This window comes from Protopterus annectens, chromosome 5.part0 (assembly GCF_019279795.1).
Source record: "Protopterus annectens isolate FY-2018-M chromosome 5.part0, PAN1.0, whole genome shotgun sequence".
NCBI classification, from domain to species: Eukaryota; Metazoa; Chordata; order Ceratodontiformes; family Protopteridae; genus Protopterus; species Protopterus annectens.
In genome coordinates this window covers 288,045,925-288,061,144 of record NC_056735.1, presented here as the reverse complement: position 1 = coordinate 288,061,144, position 15,220 = coordinate 288,045,925, and the positions used below count along the sequence as shown (strand labels likewise).

The 15,220-nt window shown below is 34.1% G+C and overlaps 1 protein-coding gene across 1 annotated transcript in view; it reads right to left on the bottom strand.

The window, feature by feature from the left end:
- MAP3K15 (mitogen-activated protein kinase kinase kinase 15) overlaps positions 1 to 15,220 on the bottom strand; it is a 1,833,462-nt gene that overhangs the window by 283,333 nt on the left and 1,534,909 nt on the right. Inside the window, exon 20 of the mRNA XM_044072272.1 lies at positions 10,653 to 10,836. Within this exon, the coding sequence (XP_043928207.1) occupies positions 10,653 to 10,836 (184 nt within the window). The remainder of the gene's footprint in view (positions 1 to 10,652; positions 10,837 to 15,220) is intronic.

Genomic DNA, 15,220 nt, shown 5'->3' with positions numbered 1-15,220 from the left:
GACCAAATGACTGGAGAAGCAGATGAAATTAGAAGCAGAAGAGAGACTGCAGCATTTGGAGGCCGAAGAGAGAATGCAGCATTCAGAGGCTGAAGAAAATGAGAAGCAGCACCAACATGAGAGGGAGATGCTGACCCTTCATCAGGGTCATGGAGGTAATGGGGAAGGGAATAACCGAACTCCAGAAGCAATAAATGTCAGTAAATTTCTTCCACCGTTTACAGAGGGTGATAATTTTGATAGCTTTATTCATGTATTTGAAGGGGTATGTAAACAGTATAATACTGATCAAGGGCTCTGGGTATGGTTCCTGACCCCCTTACTCCACAGTAAATCTGTAACTGCTGTTTCTAAATTCTATTATACTGACTGTTTAAACTATGATAAAGTAAAACAATGTTCACTGGAATGTTTTAAATTAACACCTGAAGCTTACCGAAAAAAGTTTCGTGAGCATAGATGAAAGCGTATGTGATTATATTGTTGAGTTAAGCACTTACTTCCATGGATGGGTGAGTGGGTGTCAAGCCACCACTTTTGAAGGGATGGTAGCCCTTTTGGTGAGGGAACAAGCCCTTAGTACTTTGCATGAGGACATGAGATTAAACAGAATGATGTGTTAGTGGAAAGCTTATCTGCTGAATTAGATAAGCTGAATACCAGCATTACCAAGGACTTATTGTTTGAGCAGTATCAAACCAATTATAATAACATTTTTAAGAAAGTAGATCAGAATCGCAAACACATATTAAAAAGGAAAATAAAAAAATTCCAACGAGATTCAATAGCATATAAGGAAGGGTACGCCTATCCCAATCCAACTAATAGAAAAAGAGTTGGGGCCAATGAACCATGGCAATGACCAATAACTAATGAAGAAGAAGTGAGTAGGGAGGTTGGGCAGCTTTCCAGTAATGTTCAGCAGCCGGAACAAGGTGAAGTGAGGATATCTGAAAGAATCCAGGGAAAAATGCTGGGAAACATCTAAAGAACCCAAGAAAGAGGATTTTTATCAAAAGCAGGGGGCCAAACCAAAAATTTACATATACAACAAGAAGAACTTCAAAATACAGAGGAAATGCTAAAGGATTTAATAATTGACTGTGGTTCCAATGGCTTGGTGGATATGGACATCCTTACCAAGGTATTTAATACTGAAAAAGATTTTACCATTTATAATTTTTCATCTATATTTTTTGACATTGCCCATGCCGATTTGTTTGCTAAAAGTCTGAACTTTATTCCAGCTTTGACGGCAAAAGTAGGGCAAACCATTTTGGATTTAAAACGATTTGTCAGGAAACTGAATATGACTGTTTGGTTTGGGGGAGCAAAAAGAGCTGACGTTTTTGGTTCTATATTACGTTATTGAATGGTCAAATATTCAAACACGTAATAGTCGACCCCTAATAATCGAACTGCCACAATGTCGAACAGTTCAATGGAGATCTCCGTTCAGTGCAGAAATGGAAGTTTTCCATTGTCTGCACTGTAGTGCGTTCTCGAAGTTGGTATATTTAAGTAGCGGGGGTGTGGGGGGTGCAGGGGGCTTGCCCCCTGCGTAGAGTGTTTAAATGTTATGCCATGTTTGAGTGGGGTTTTCTTTTTTTATTTTCCATTCGACATTGTGGCAGTTTGATTATTATGGGTCGACTATTAAGTGTTTGAATATTTGACCATTCAATCACATAATATAGACCAAAGTTTTTTGGGGTGAAAAAGAGATTTAAAAAAAATCAAGTACTTTCAATCCCCCTTTAAACCATAGTGTCTGCTTGTATGAAAAGTTATGTGAAAGAGACATTCGAAGAATTATTGAAAAGCCTGACTGTAGACGAAAGAAGTATGTTTTATGATATTCTTTCTGATAGTGTCAGAATCATGAAACCTGACAAGGAGGTGGGGTGGTCCTATAATATATAATATATATTCCTATAATAAAGATACTACAGTATTTTTAGACGATAAACTATACAAAAATTATGAAAAGAATGTTTTGTTTCTAATATTCATAGGAAATCCATGTTTTCTAATAGCTATCTTCATTATCAAAGCTGTTATCCTAGGTTGCAGAAAAAATCAGTTGTAAAAGGCCAGCTAATAAGTTGGCTAGGATGGTGTTGAATGATGGAATATTTTTACTGGAGTGTGAAAAGCTATTAGATATGTTCATCAAGCGGGGTTATCTTAAAGGATATTTATTGGGAATTAAAGAAGTGATTGAAAAGAGATCTAAGGGATTTTATTGCCCTCTTTTAACTTGTTCTGGTAACAAGAAAACTGAGCAAGTGATGTTTTTTGATTTAAATAATAGAGCACAAATGGAAGAAGACTTTACTAAATCATTTATTATTACCTCTTCTGTGGATTCTTTTAGCATATTGAATGTCATTATAGATAATTGGTTTGCGTTTTCATCGGATGCCCAGTTAAAAAAAAACACTGGGTGATAAGCCCAAGGTGGTGTTTGGGGAAAATAAATGTTTTAAAGAACTGATGGAGAGAGGATCCGGTAACAACAATAATAATAGTACTAAGCTAAAATATGGTATGTTTAAATGTGGACATTGTAGTTGGTGTAGTTCGATTTTAGTTGGGGAGACTGTAAAGGGCAATGGACAATATTTTAAGTTTAATGGTTATTATAACTGTGAAACAAGCTGGGTGGTATTTACAGCATGTTATGGGTTATGCCCTGCTTTTTATATCGGTAAAACTACTAGAAAAATTAAAGATAGGATATATGAGCATGAATGGGATATTAAGAAGGGTAAAGTTACTAATGCACTATATAGGCACATTCAAAACCACCCAATGCATTATTTTAAATATAGAGTTATGGAACAAGTTAAAAAGGATCCTAGGGGTAAGGTAATATAAGAATATTTATTGATTAGAGAATTAATGTGGCAACTTAATTTAAATGCTCTAGTGACCCCTGGTTTAAATGACGCTTGCTCCATTAACTCAGTGCTTAAACTTAAAAGTTTGGAAATATAGGAAACATTTTTGTTCAAAGCTTGCTAATATGTATATATTTTTGTTGTTTAAAAGGTTTTATTGATATGTATATTCATCATTAGGTTTTGGTAGATTTGTAATACAATGTTATTCAAAGTGAATTATTAAGTAATTGTTTTATTGGTTATATGACTTTAGGAATATTATTTTAACTGGAAGGTTTTAGAGTACTGCAGTTCTAAAAAAGTTGGGATTAAAGAGCTTACCTGCTGTTTTTAGTTTAATAAAGGCTGCTCCGAATATTTTTTCACTTTGGTCCGATATTTTTTCTTTTTTGGTTACAAGTTCGGGTATTGTTATACAGACGGTACCAGAGCTGAAAATGATTCTAAAGATTGAACGTTTAATTTCTGAAAATGTGTTGTGAACAGCTTCATTTTGATTAAAATAGCCCAAAACATGCACAACGTACAGTTACTGTTCATTTTTAATTCGACAATGTAAATTTTTAAAAGGAGGGCATATAGTACATGTGGCACAATTGTAATGCTTATTTATAGGAAGTTTTGCTTTTTATGGTATGCTTCCTCTCTCAGTTTGAATCTCTTAGCAGTTGGAATATGCAGTTCATAGAGGTGGCACACACAGTATACGTCTCTGCCGTTAGTCACCAGGCAAGCGCCATAGCCAGAACCTGTTCACAGGATTGTGGAATTGCAGGCATTCATGCAGTGGAATCAAATCTGATCTTTCATAATGTTTGAGTGTCCCTTAGAATCTCTTTATATTTTTCCCAGAAAAATGACTTCTGAACTATGCTTAAAGAAGACTAATCTTCTGAAACCAGTCAGAATGTGGGGGGTGTAGGTCATTCACTAGGTTGACATGCACCAGTTCAACTTGAAATGATGCATATGTTTCACAAAAATTTATATCTGCCCATCTGCCCTGCTCAGTATGAGGTGAAAGGAGAGCCCAGAGTCAGCAAGCAAACAGTTTTCAAGTGGACAGTCAACTGCATTTGCTATCACAGAATTCATGGCCCATTAGATGTTGCAGTCAGTATGAATAGGTACATGGCAGCATCCACTATCTGTATCTATAATTGTGTCATGGCCACTTGGCCATTTGTTCTCACACTTAAAACAGTACTCTCTGGAAAGCAATTTCATGAGTTGCACTTTTTTTCTTTTTTATATATCAGCACTTCATGGCACAGCCTTCTAACACTTTCTCTGGCTGTTCTCCAGCTTGTTCCACACTAGTGGAATTACTGCTTGGCATTCACTCCAAATGTAGACCCAAAAAATAAATTATTTGATCAAAACTATAACAGGTAACTGCTTCCCATATCAGTTCATTTATGTAGGTCACAACTACCCCTTGTGTGCCACTCTATGCTTGAATGGCCTCTCCATCCAGTATATGCAGTAAATACTGCAATATTCCTTTGTTAACAGTGTAGGCATCATTTTTTCTTGATTTGCAAAATGTAATTTTGCCCAGTAGTTGAGTGAATGAGCAGGATCAGGGGATGAATACACTCAACTAGTGTGACACTTAACAGCTCAGTATGCACTGGCAAAAGGCATGTTTACATAAATGTACTTCACAAGAAATGTGGATGAACTGTAAATGAACAGAGAGTGAAAACAAATTTAAAACTCACAAGTCCCCTCACAAATCAGCTGTTATCATAAGATCATTACCTGTTATCTTTCCCAGGTAATAGTTCTTTTTTTCCCCATTGAATTACTTTTCTGTATGTATAATGGTCAAGTTACATGGTCTGTGGTATTCCATGTTTACTGCATAGATTCTAGAATAGCACTTTAGTGTTTATAAATATTGAATATGTGTACATGTATTCACTATAATGGTACTCTTGTTCTAATTATGTTATACAACTTCTTGCTGTTTAATGTAATGTTAATTTCACTCTGCATGTTCCTGTATTTGCTTTTTGGCCCAGGATATGGTTGAAAAGGGTCTTTGGATGAGTCAGTTTTCTCAGTTAATTAATTAACTAACTAGCTTGCAAAACAGAAAAGTAGACTTAGAGATTTTGAAAGTGAATGTCACTTGTTAATGATCCAACTTTACCAGGGAAGTACATACAAAGGGATCATCAGTACATGAAGAACCTATATTCATAAGGACTTGGTTAAGAATATTATGTCCTCTAGTGGATTTGTTAACAATCTGGTCCAGGGAGTTTTTGTTTATTAAACCTAAGAACATTGAGGCATATCCTACACTGGAAATATAGGTATTAGAATTTATTGGGGGTAGTTAAAGTCTCCCAAAATAATGGAGTTCTTTTTTACAGGGAGTTCCTTAAGTACACTTAGGAACTTTACATGCTTTTCAGGAGACATGGCTAATGGCTAACAAGCTATATTTAAATGGTCATATTTTGTGTGATGTAGCACTCAAGAAATTCCATTTGTGGATCCATGGAAATATGTCTAGAGGTGATAGGTTCCCTAATAAAATATGTAGACTCCACCACAGTTGCCATTGTGTCTGAAAGCATGGTAGATACACAGCTCAGTTATCCAGGGGCTGTTTTCTGAACATTTAAACCAAGTTTCACTTATGGATATGTTCTAAATGCAGGAGATCCCCAGTTTTTTTTTTCTGGAGACTTCTATCATTGTGCAGAGACACCTTAGTGTGACTTTGTTTTGGATTTGATGTGTTAGTTACATAAACATGTCAATTAGCTGCCCAAAAAGGCACTACAAGGGAAGGAAACCTTTAGTCAGCATGTGGAAGCCTTGAAATGAGAGGTGCGAGTCATCCATTGCAAAGTTAGTAGGACTGTTAAATATCTCATGCCATATGTCCCAAGCTGACAAATATTGGCTCCCCATGGAATGATACCAACTGCTTAGCCAACTGCTGAAGCCAATTATCTTTTCTTTGTACATAAAAATCATTGGAGAAGGAACCATTCCACTCAGGGCCAGAGAGTCTTGCCTGCATTTGTGATATTCATGGAGATTTCTGACATGTCTCACTGCATATCGCCAAGGTTTGTGCATCCCAAGTCATTCACCCACACATGGACCACCACCATGTCATAATCCTGTGTGTTACATGAAAGGGTCTTGAGTACCACTGCAAATAATACTGATGCTGGCACCTTAAGGACAACTCACTATTACTCTGTCTTGGCCCAGTCTAGTGAGAGGAGAACCACTGTGCCTGACTATAGAGTCACTAAAATATTTTTATTTGTAGAGTCATGTCTAGTGTACTGGATTGACATTTGTTGAAAATGTGAATGAAGGTGATATGGTGTTGGATTTCACTGAGACCTAGTCTTCATAAGCCTAGGAGACTTTGCCAATTATTTTTATAGGCCAAGCATAAGATATTTTAGTGTGCGTTTGTGTAGTATGTGATTGGTTGTGTGTGTTGCTCACAGTCTGTGTTTGTGTGAGTGTGAGGCCTCCACATTTGTTAAATATTTGCATGTCTCACAAAAATTTCTTAATTTTTTGCGTTAAGTAAGAATTCATTATCTGGAAGAATAAGGCAGTTACTACATTACCAAAGGATGCCAAGTGCTATTAATTTGGTTTTAAATAAAAAAAAATAAAACAGTGTTGTGCACAAACTTTATAAATGGATACAACTCCTGGTATCTTGACTCAACACCTTCAACAGGGGTTGCAGAAACTTAAAATCCATACCTTTTTAAATGGTTATCACAAATCTCATTGTAAAATAACCATCCAATTAACTAGCTATTGAAGTTTCAATAGAGACTAAATACATTACATAACCCCAGTTTATTTCCTGGTTCAAACTCTCAAAATGCATAGTATTATACTTTACCTTTCTTTAACAACAATCTATATGCAGTTAAACTGAAAAGCCACACAGTGAAAGCTAAAACTGGTTTATTAAACAAAATGTAACCATACACAAACAAGGTACTAAGCGCTTTCACCCTTCAAAATCTAGGGCATCATCAGAGTACTAAATGCGTAATTACATATCTACCCCTTATATATGTGATTACTAATTAGTTAATTGATGAATAAAATACTGGCAATGAACCCTTCACATTCATCCGAAAAAATTCAATTGTAATACATATTGTTGTATTGTACATATACTTAAAATCAATCCATGTTTACAATTCCATAGGAATATATAAATAGTAGTATAAAACCTTATAAAAAAACAAAATATAACACTAATATGTATAAAAAAGGTGATTTGCTATAAAAATCCTGCTCTAAAAACTCTAGTAATAGATAATAAAATATATACACAGAATAGCATTATTGGTACACTAAAAATGAATTTTATGTATGAGTCTATAGAAAATAACTGATCAAATAAAATGTGATTTGTATTTTAATATACTGGATATAAATATATGTTCATTGATACCTGGCAAGGTACAGGCATTTAGTTTAAGTTGCCAGAGGCATTCCTTAGCCTCCAGCATAGTCTTCTCATCACCTCCCTTATGTATGTTGTGCGGAATTCTAACTATAATGAAAAATAGAAATCTCTTGAAATGTGGACATCTAGTACTGTGTGTGAAAAGAGAATTTGTAGTTTTTTGCTTTTTAATGTCTCTGACATGTTCCACAATACGTTCTCTAAGCTTCGTAATAGTTTTCCCAACATAAAATGCTGAACATGTCGAGCATGTTGCTAGATAAACAATCATCTTGGTGTTACAATTACAGTAGCCAGGACATCTAATAGTTTTACCGAAATTACAAATAGCAATATAAGGACCATTGTTAATGTATTTACAGTTACGACAGGTTCCACATTTGCTCATCCTAGACATTTTAAAAGTGTCCTTATTTGTATTCATCTCATGAATTTCCTTTAAATTCCTCCCTCTGCAGAATGTAATCTTTGGATGACTGCCAATAATCTGTCAGTTCAGCATTATTTGTAAAAACACTTGTCCATGTCTCATGTATAATATTAACAATATTATAGGATGTTTCATTGTATGGTAATATAAAAGTATAATTTCTAAATATATTTGTGTTAATATTCAAAATATTGTTACATCCAAATTTAATAATAGGTCTATAAATCAGATGTCTTTTTGTAAAAATCTCTTTTTTAATGTTACAAATAAGTTCATTAGGATATCCCCTGTCAATGAACATGTCAGATAATTTCTCAATTTCTACCTCAAAAGTATTATCATCACTAATTATTCTTGGTAGTCTTACCATCTGACCTTTGATCAAATTCCTTTTTTGATGGTAGGGATGGCAAATATTAAAATGTAGGAAAGAATGGGAAAATGTTTTCTTCCTAAAAATATTGGAATGAATCACACCATTACTGTGAGAAAAAACAATATCAAGATATTCACAATTGTTCTCATAGATTTTACTAGTGAATTCTAAAAACCTAGATGTCCTGCCTAAAAACTGTACAAATTCTGCAAATTTATCTCTTTTACCTGTCCAAAAAATGAGAATATCGTCCATATATCTCAAATATAAGGCAATGTTGGACCAATATGTGGATGTAAAAACATGACTTGTTTCCCAATTGAATTTTTTCGGATGAATTTGAAGGGTTCATTGCCAGTATTTTATTCATCAATTAACTAATTAGTAATCACATATATAAGGGGTGAATATGTAATTATGCATTTAGTACTCTGATGATGCCCTAGATTTTGAAGGGTGAAAGCGCTTAGTACCTTGTTTGTATATGGTTACATTTTGTTTAATAAACCAGTTTTAGCTTTCACTGTGTGGCTTTTCAGTTTAATAGTCTTATTCTGTGTTTTAAGCTTGAATCTATATGCAGTGTTACATTCAAATTCAAGGGCATGAAAAAAAATATGCATTTCACAAAACTAAGAGTCCCTGTATTTGCTGTACTGATGAGTTTAGAGGCAGAATTAAATGGAGAATCATGTTCAACATCTCACAGATGTTCTAAAATTCTTGCTGTATATTTTATACTAGTTTCCCCAATATACACCATATATTTTGTAAACAGACACTATCTTTTGTACTCTGCCTTGTGAAATATGCTACTGTCAAGTATGGAATTCTATCCAAAGGCATGATTTCATACAACAGGCAGAAGTCATAATTTAGGACTCAATTGCACAATGACACTATCACAGTTCCTAAGATGGAACATGAAATATTTAGTGCAAAATTACTCTTATTAAATTTAGTGCAAAATTACTCTTACTAACCAAAACTGTACACTTGCATTTAATTTGATATTTTTTTTTCACCTGGCCTTTAATTTCGTACCATCAGCAGTTCCTGCAGTAAGGAATTTCTTGTCCTTCTGACGTTTCGTGAACTGAATAAACACAATCTCATAATTTTTTTCTAAGCCTCTCATATTAATATGGTTCAAGACTTCAACTATTTAGTATTGCCTGCAGTGTAGCTTTCGGTGATGGCAGTCCAGTGATTTCCTTCAGTGATCTAACTTCACATAGTAGAGTATGGAAAATAGCATTGTATGAGGCTCTCACTGAAAATAACTAGCTTAGCATGAACTTACAAAAAGCTCAATCAAGGTAAGAGATGGGGAAAAGAATTATGAAAAAAGACAAAAAGTCACATACTGGTAACACAGCCTGTTGCAGACTTGCTTTTAATTATACTGCACAACTTGTTTTACTAAGAAAAGCAGGACAGCTGAAGTAGCTCAGACAAAATATGAATCTGTGTACACTCCAGAGGGCAGCATGCAACAATATGGTTGATTTTCTATGAAAGCTTGTTGAGAAAAATGTTTTTATAGTCATCCATCTGTAATAGGACATTTCAGATTATGTGATCTGTAATTTATAGGCACAGATAAGATGTAGCAGAACATACTGCTCACACACAACAGTGTCCCAACCTTCCTGTTTTAAATTGCAGTGAATTTTGTAATTTTGTTCTTGCCCAAACATAAACAATAAATAAAATAAACTCACATCCTACAGCTACCTTTCCAGTCTTCATACATACGCAGCCAGTCTGTATCCACATTAATTTAATTTTAAATGCTGCTGCCAGTGCTGTTTCCTTCTCACCCCAAAAGGTAATTACAACTCTTCCCCACATGTTGCAGTCAACCACTCGATGATCTACCACACAATACCAGCTGAATGCCTGCATCTGTACCTTTACAAATGACTCTTCCTAATGATCTAGTAACAAAATGCCACGAGTAACAAAGGAATCTTATGCTCAGATAATAAAAACATTTGTTTAACCATTCATAAACATCGGCAAGTCTTCAAATTAAAAAGTATGCTGTCATCTAGAATAGTGTATCTAATGGACATTGTCCATAGTGCATATGGAAAATAATAAGGCACATTATAAAACTATGTATGTCAGGAGACTTTGTGGAGCATATGACATCTTCCTTTTGTGCCTTACGACAGAATTTTGATATCCCAAATCCAAGCATGTTTGCTTGTGTGTGTGTGTGTGTGTGTGTGTGTGTGTGTGTGTGTGTGTGTGTGTGTGTGTGTGTGTGTTTTTTTAATGCCGGGGTTTGTAAACCATATTTTGTGAAGGGTCTTGAAATAATCATCAAGCACTTGTTATCATCACGTTCTTCTGTCTCTGTAAATAAAATAGTGAATTATAGCATAGCAAAGGCAAATGACCATCAATGTATCAGATTTAGCGTTTTTGTTTCAAACATGATTCTTTTCTCACCAGGAGTTTTGAGTGCAATTTTATTCTTTTTGCCCTTTGTTACTTGTTTGAGGAGCAGGTCTTTGAGAAGATCTGCAGCTGTAGCTCTCTTGTTAGGATCAGGTTCAAAGCAACGTAGAATAAATGCCTTTGCCTCAGGTGACAATGATTCAGGGATTTCTGGATGAATTTTAAACATCCCCACCTAGGAAAAGTAAATCAAACAAAATTATAACTCAGATTTTCGGGTTTCAAAACATCCCTGGAAATTCTAAGAAAACTGCTCATCATGATAGAGTCTTCAGTTATTTATTACTCAGTTACTTAGCATGTCCATTTTGTAGTAAATATAAATTATATGATGCATCAGATGCAGCCAAATAAGACAACATGATAATAACAGAGCACCATTTATCTAACAACATGCTTTCTTAACTGAATCAGTTGCTGATTGAGCTACAAATGTTATTAGGCTTCCGTAGAATATTTTCTCTTTTATTGTCAATTCTAAAAATGTTTTCCATGTGCCATGGAATTATTTCTCTATATCACTTGTCTTGATCAACTGTAAGAAACTTCCCAGTAAGCTTAACCTAATATTTTCTGATGATTTAATCACTGTTTTCAGCCACTATAAAGGTAGATCTTTGATAGTAAGGGTATCAAAACATTCCTGCTAGTTCAGAATCTCTTAAAACATTTACATCACTTAGAAATGTCTTGCTAATCCTGCACTTCTTAACATTTACATTGGTTTGTACCAGGAACAGTTAATGTCCAGTCACTTTTCCAACCTCACACCTACAGTGCTACAGAAAAGGCTTAAGATTTTCTTCAGTGAGTATTTTGCCCTGTAGCTTCATCCTATACTTCAAGTCCAGAACTATCTGCACTGTACTGTACTTGTCCATTTATTCCAATTATTTTTTTATATGTGATTCCAAACAAGAGTGAGACCACCTGATCCTGCCTTGTCCCACCCCTTCAAAAAATAAACTGCGATTCAGAAAAAAAAACACACTGCTTCATATATATATATATATATATATATATATATATATATATATATATAAATATATGTATACACACACACATACACACACACACACACACACACACACACACACACACACACACACACACACACACACATATGAACTGTAAAACTGCTGCACCTTGATGTAGGGGGGGTATTTTGAGATATTGCAGCCTTGGGCTGTTATACTTCTCCCCAACATTCACGTGTTTATTTCCACTAATCTGGGGATCACAACTGCACTATAACATTTCAAAATGCAGCCATATTACTGATTTTCTTTTTTGTAGAATAGCAACTATTTTTGGACACTGGGCATGAGGGTGCATTATCTTCCAGGTATAAGGAATCTGTGACAGGAGGTTGTAAACAGCTAGAATGAAAGCCTATGCACTTGGAAATTCCTGCTTACAAGGCACTTTTAGGAAAGGGTTTAAGGGGTATTCTAGATGATCAAGAGATGAAAATCCCCCATCTCTTTTCAGGTCCTTTGAGAGGTAGACTAATGTTGAATGTAGTCAATGTACAATGGGGTCTCACTTCAGCTCTGGCTGCATAGGTTATTGTTCCAACAGAAGATGCCAACATTTTCTCAATGGGTAGGCTAGTTTGAAAGACTAGTGTCAATGGAAAAGGCTTGTGACAAACTAAATAAAAGGTCAGAATACTTTGAGGACTTACCTATTAACATCTTAAAAATCTTACTCAGTGCATTCCAAGAAGTTAAAACTACAGCAAACATCCATTCTACCATCTCTCCCATCTTAAAACCAAATAAAGAGTCCAACCTTTGTTCATCATACAGGCCAATTTCTTTGCTTAACATTGATTACAAGATATTCATGTCTATCTTAACAGATTAAATAATATTCTTTCAATATTAATTAATGAAGACCAAACCAGGTTTATCAAAAATAGAAAGGTACAAGACAAAGTAATTATATTACTGCCCTTAATATATTTAGCAAACAAGAAAAAAAGAGCTTTCTGTTTTAGGCCTTGATATTGATAAAACTTTTGACTCCCTAATTTGGCCATATCTATTTAAAGCTTTGCAAAAATACAATTTCTCCCCATAATTTATAGGATTAATTAAAAAAACTATATGAAAAGTCCATAGCCTATGTAAAGATTGGATCTTATCTATCTAGCCCATTCAAAATATTAAGAGGTACTAAACAGGGGTGCCCCCTCTCCCCATTACTATTTGCCCTGGCTATTGAACCTCTAGCAAATTATGTTAGAAATAATGACAGCATTAAAGGATATAAAGTATCAGATAAATTATTGCCCAAGATACAACTGTTTGCTGATGACCTACTAATAACTTCTAATAATATTGAAAATTCAGTACATCACCTATGATATAATCTAGACTTCTTTGCAAACATCTCTGGTCTAAAATTCTATCGCAACAAAACCCAGGCACTTCTAGTGAATAAAAATGTTACTATGAAACTTAGATGAAAAAGAGACATAAACTGGGAGGGCATGCATATTAAATATCTAGGTATCATTATTGAATCTAATTATAAAATATCACTCACATCTAATTACCAACAACTTATAAACTCAACTACTTGTCTAACTGACAGTTGGAACAGACTTCTTCACATTTGACGAAAGACTAACTTTAATCAAAATGATAATGTTACCTAAAATCTTATTCATTGGCCAAGCTCTAATAATTTCCCCATGTGTCAAAATTAAACAGAAAATGAATAACTTATTACTCAACTTCCTTTGGTATCCCAAAAAACAAAAAACAAGAATGTCTGTTCTCAGGCACACCTTAAGCAGGGATGAAGGAGGTATAGGGTTTCCAAATATTGATTTTTACTTAAACTCTGCATTCATTAACATAGTGTTGCTTTGGAATAATACTTCTTATACATCATATTGGAAATCAGTACATGAATCTTTACTTCTTAATAGTAACAGGACATTGCTTGAACCTTATGCTCAAATACATACAAACATCTTTATATGGATTTTAAAAATATACATTCAAAGTGAAAGGTCAAAACTTGTTCTCACACCTCTTATAAACCAAATATTACTATTGTTTAAAAAGCTTATGTATGTTTTCTAATCAATTAAGAATTTATTAATAATTATGTTTCCTATTGCTTACACAAATGAATGTTTGATATCTTTTGATACTCAGAAAATGTTAGAATTTAAGAAGGGTGACCTATTATATCGGAATCAATTTCTCTCAGCTAATAAAATAAGTTCTGCTGACTATTTGATCAGCAGATATAATTTGCAAAATTGCAATTGGCTGGACATCCAAACTTGTAAGGATTTTATATATACTAAGCTCGTACCCTCATCAGAGGCATACAATAAGTGTAACTTACAAATCTTGGATTTTATCTCAGCAATTAATAGCTCACCAAAGAACACTTCATACATATCTGTTATTTATAAAATTCTCAGAAATGATTTTAGCAAAACAGATGCTTCTTTTTGGAATTATTCAAGTGAAATTAATAGACAAGTGTTCTCAGAAAAAGATAAAGCACTTTGTTTGCAGTCAGTGAAGGAATCCATATCTTCCCTGTTCTGGCATGTATACACTGGGAAATTTTTACATAGATGTTTTTTCACCCCATGGAGACTAGCAATAATGTACAAGAAAGATGAAATGAAATGCTGGAGATATGGACACTCCAATGCTGACTGGATACAAATGGTTGTTAATTGCAAAATAATTTCCCCATTTCGGTTATACTTTAAATATCTTTGCAAAGCTCTATGGAGTGACAACTGTCTAATTTCTAACTCCCTTATCCTTTTCAATGTTCCTGAAGTCATTCCTAAAAAAAAAAAAAACATTTTTACTATGGTCTATCCTCTCTATAGCAAGGGAAATTGTTAGTAAAAATTGGAAATCCCAATCTACTCCTGACTTTACAGTTGAGTTTATTCATCTTGTGAAATACATTTGTAAGAATGGGATTGCTACTATAAAAGCAAGGACTAACAACACAACTCATCATTTAATTGCTTGGACAAAATTCATCTGTTAGAAAAATATTAAGTGTTCTCCTATGCATATTGCTTTTTTTAGTTGTTATTGACATTGTATATAGTTTATTAGTTTTTTCCTTGTTACTACACTGTTAAAGTTATTGTGTTATAAAATGAATAAAAACATTTTGGAAAAAATACTTCGAGGCCAAGTATGTCTTGGTATTACAATTTTAAAGTGACTTCAAGGATTTGTCTTGATTGAACTACAGGGGTCAACTGATATCGAACTTCTGATGTGGAAAGTACATGTTAAAATGTAAATAGTATTTCAGCACACTGAGTTCTCTAGCTCATATAATAATACAAAGTATTAAAATATGTTTTCATTGTTTGCTGTATGTTTAAATATTGGATTGCATTGTTGTATAAAGATTCAACAATGTTTAAGTGAAAAGAAAAGAAGGTGACAACTAGCAAATGTTCATTACATTTGTAATAAAACAAATTTGTACATGTTCACCATTTCTCATGAAAGCAAATGCAGAATATTGTTTGGCTGTGAGCACAGAGGATT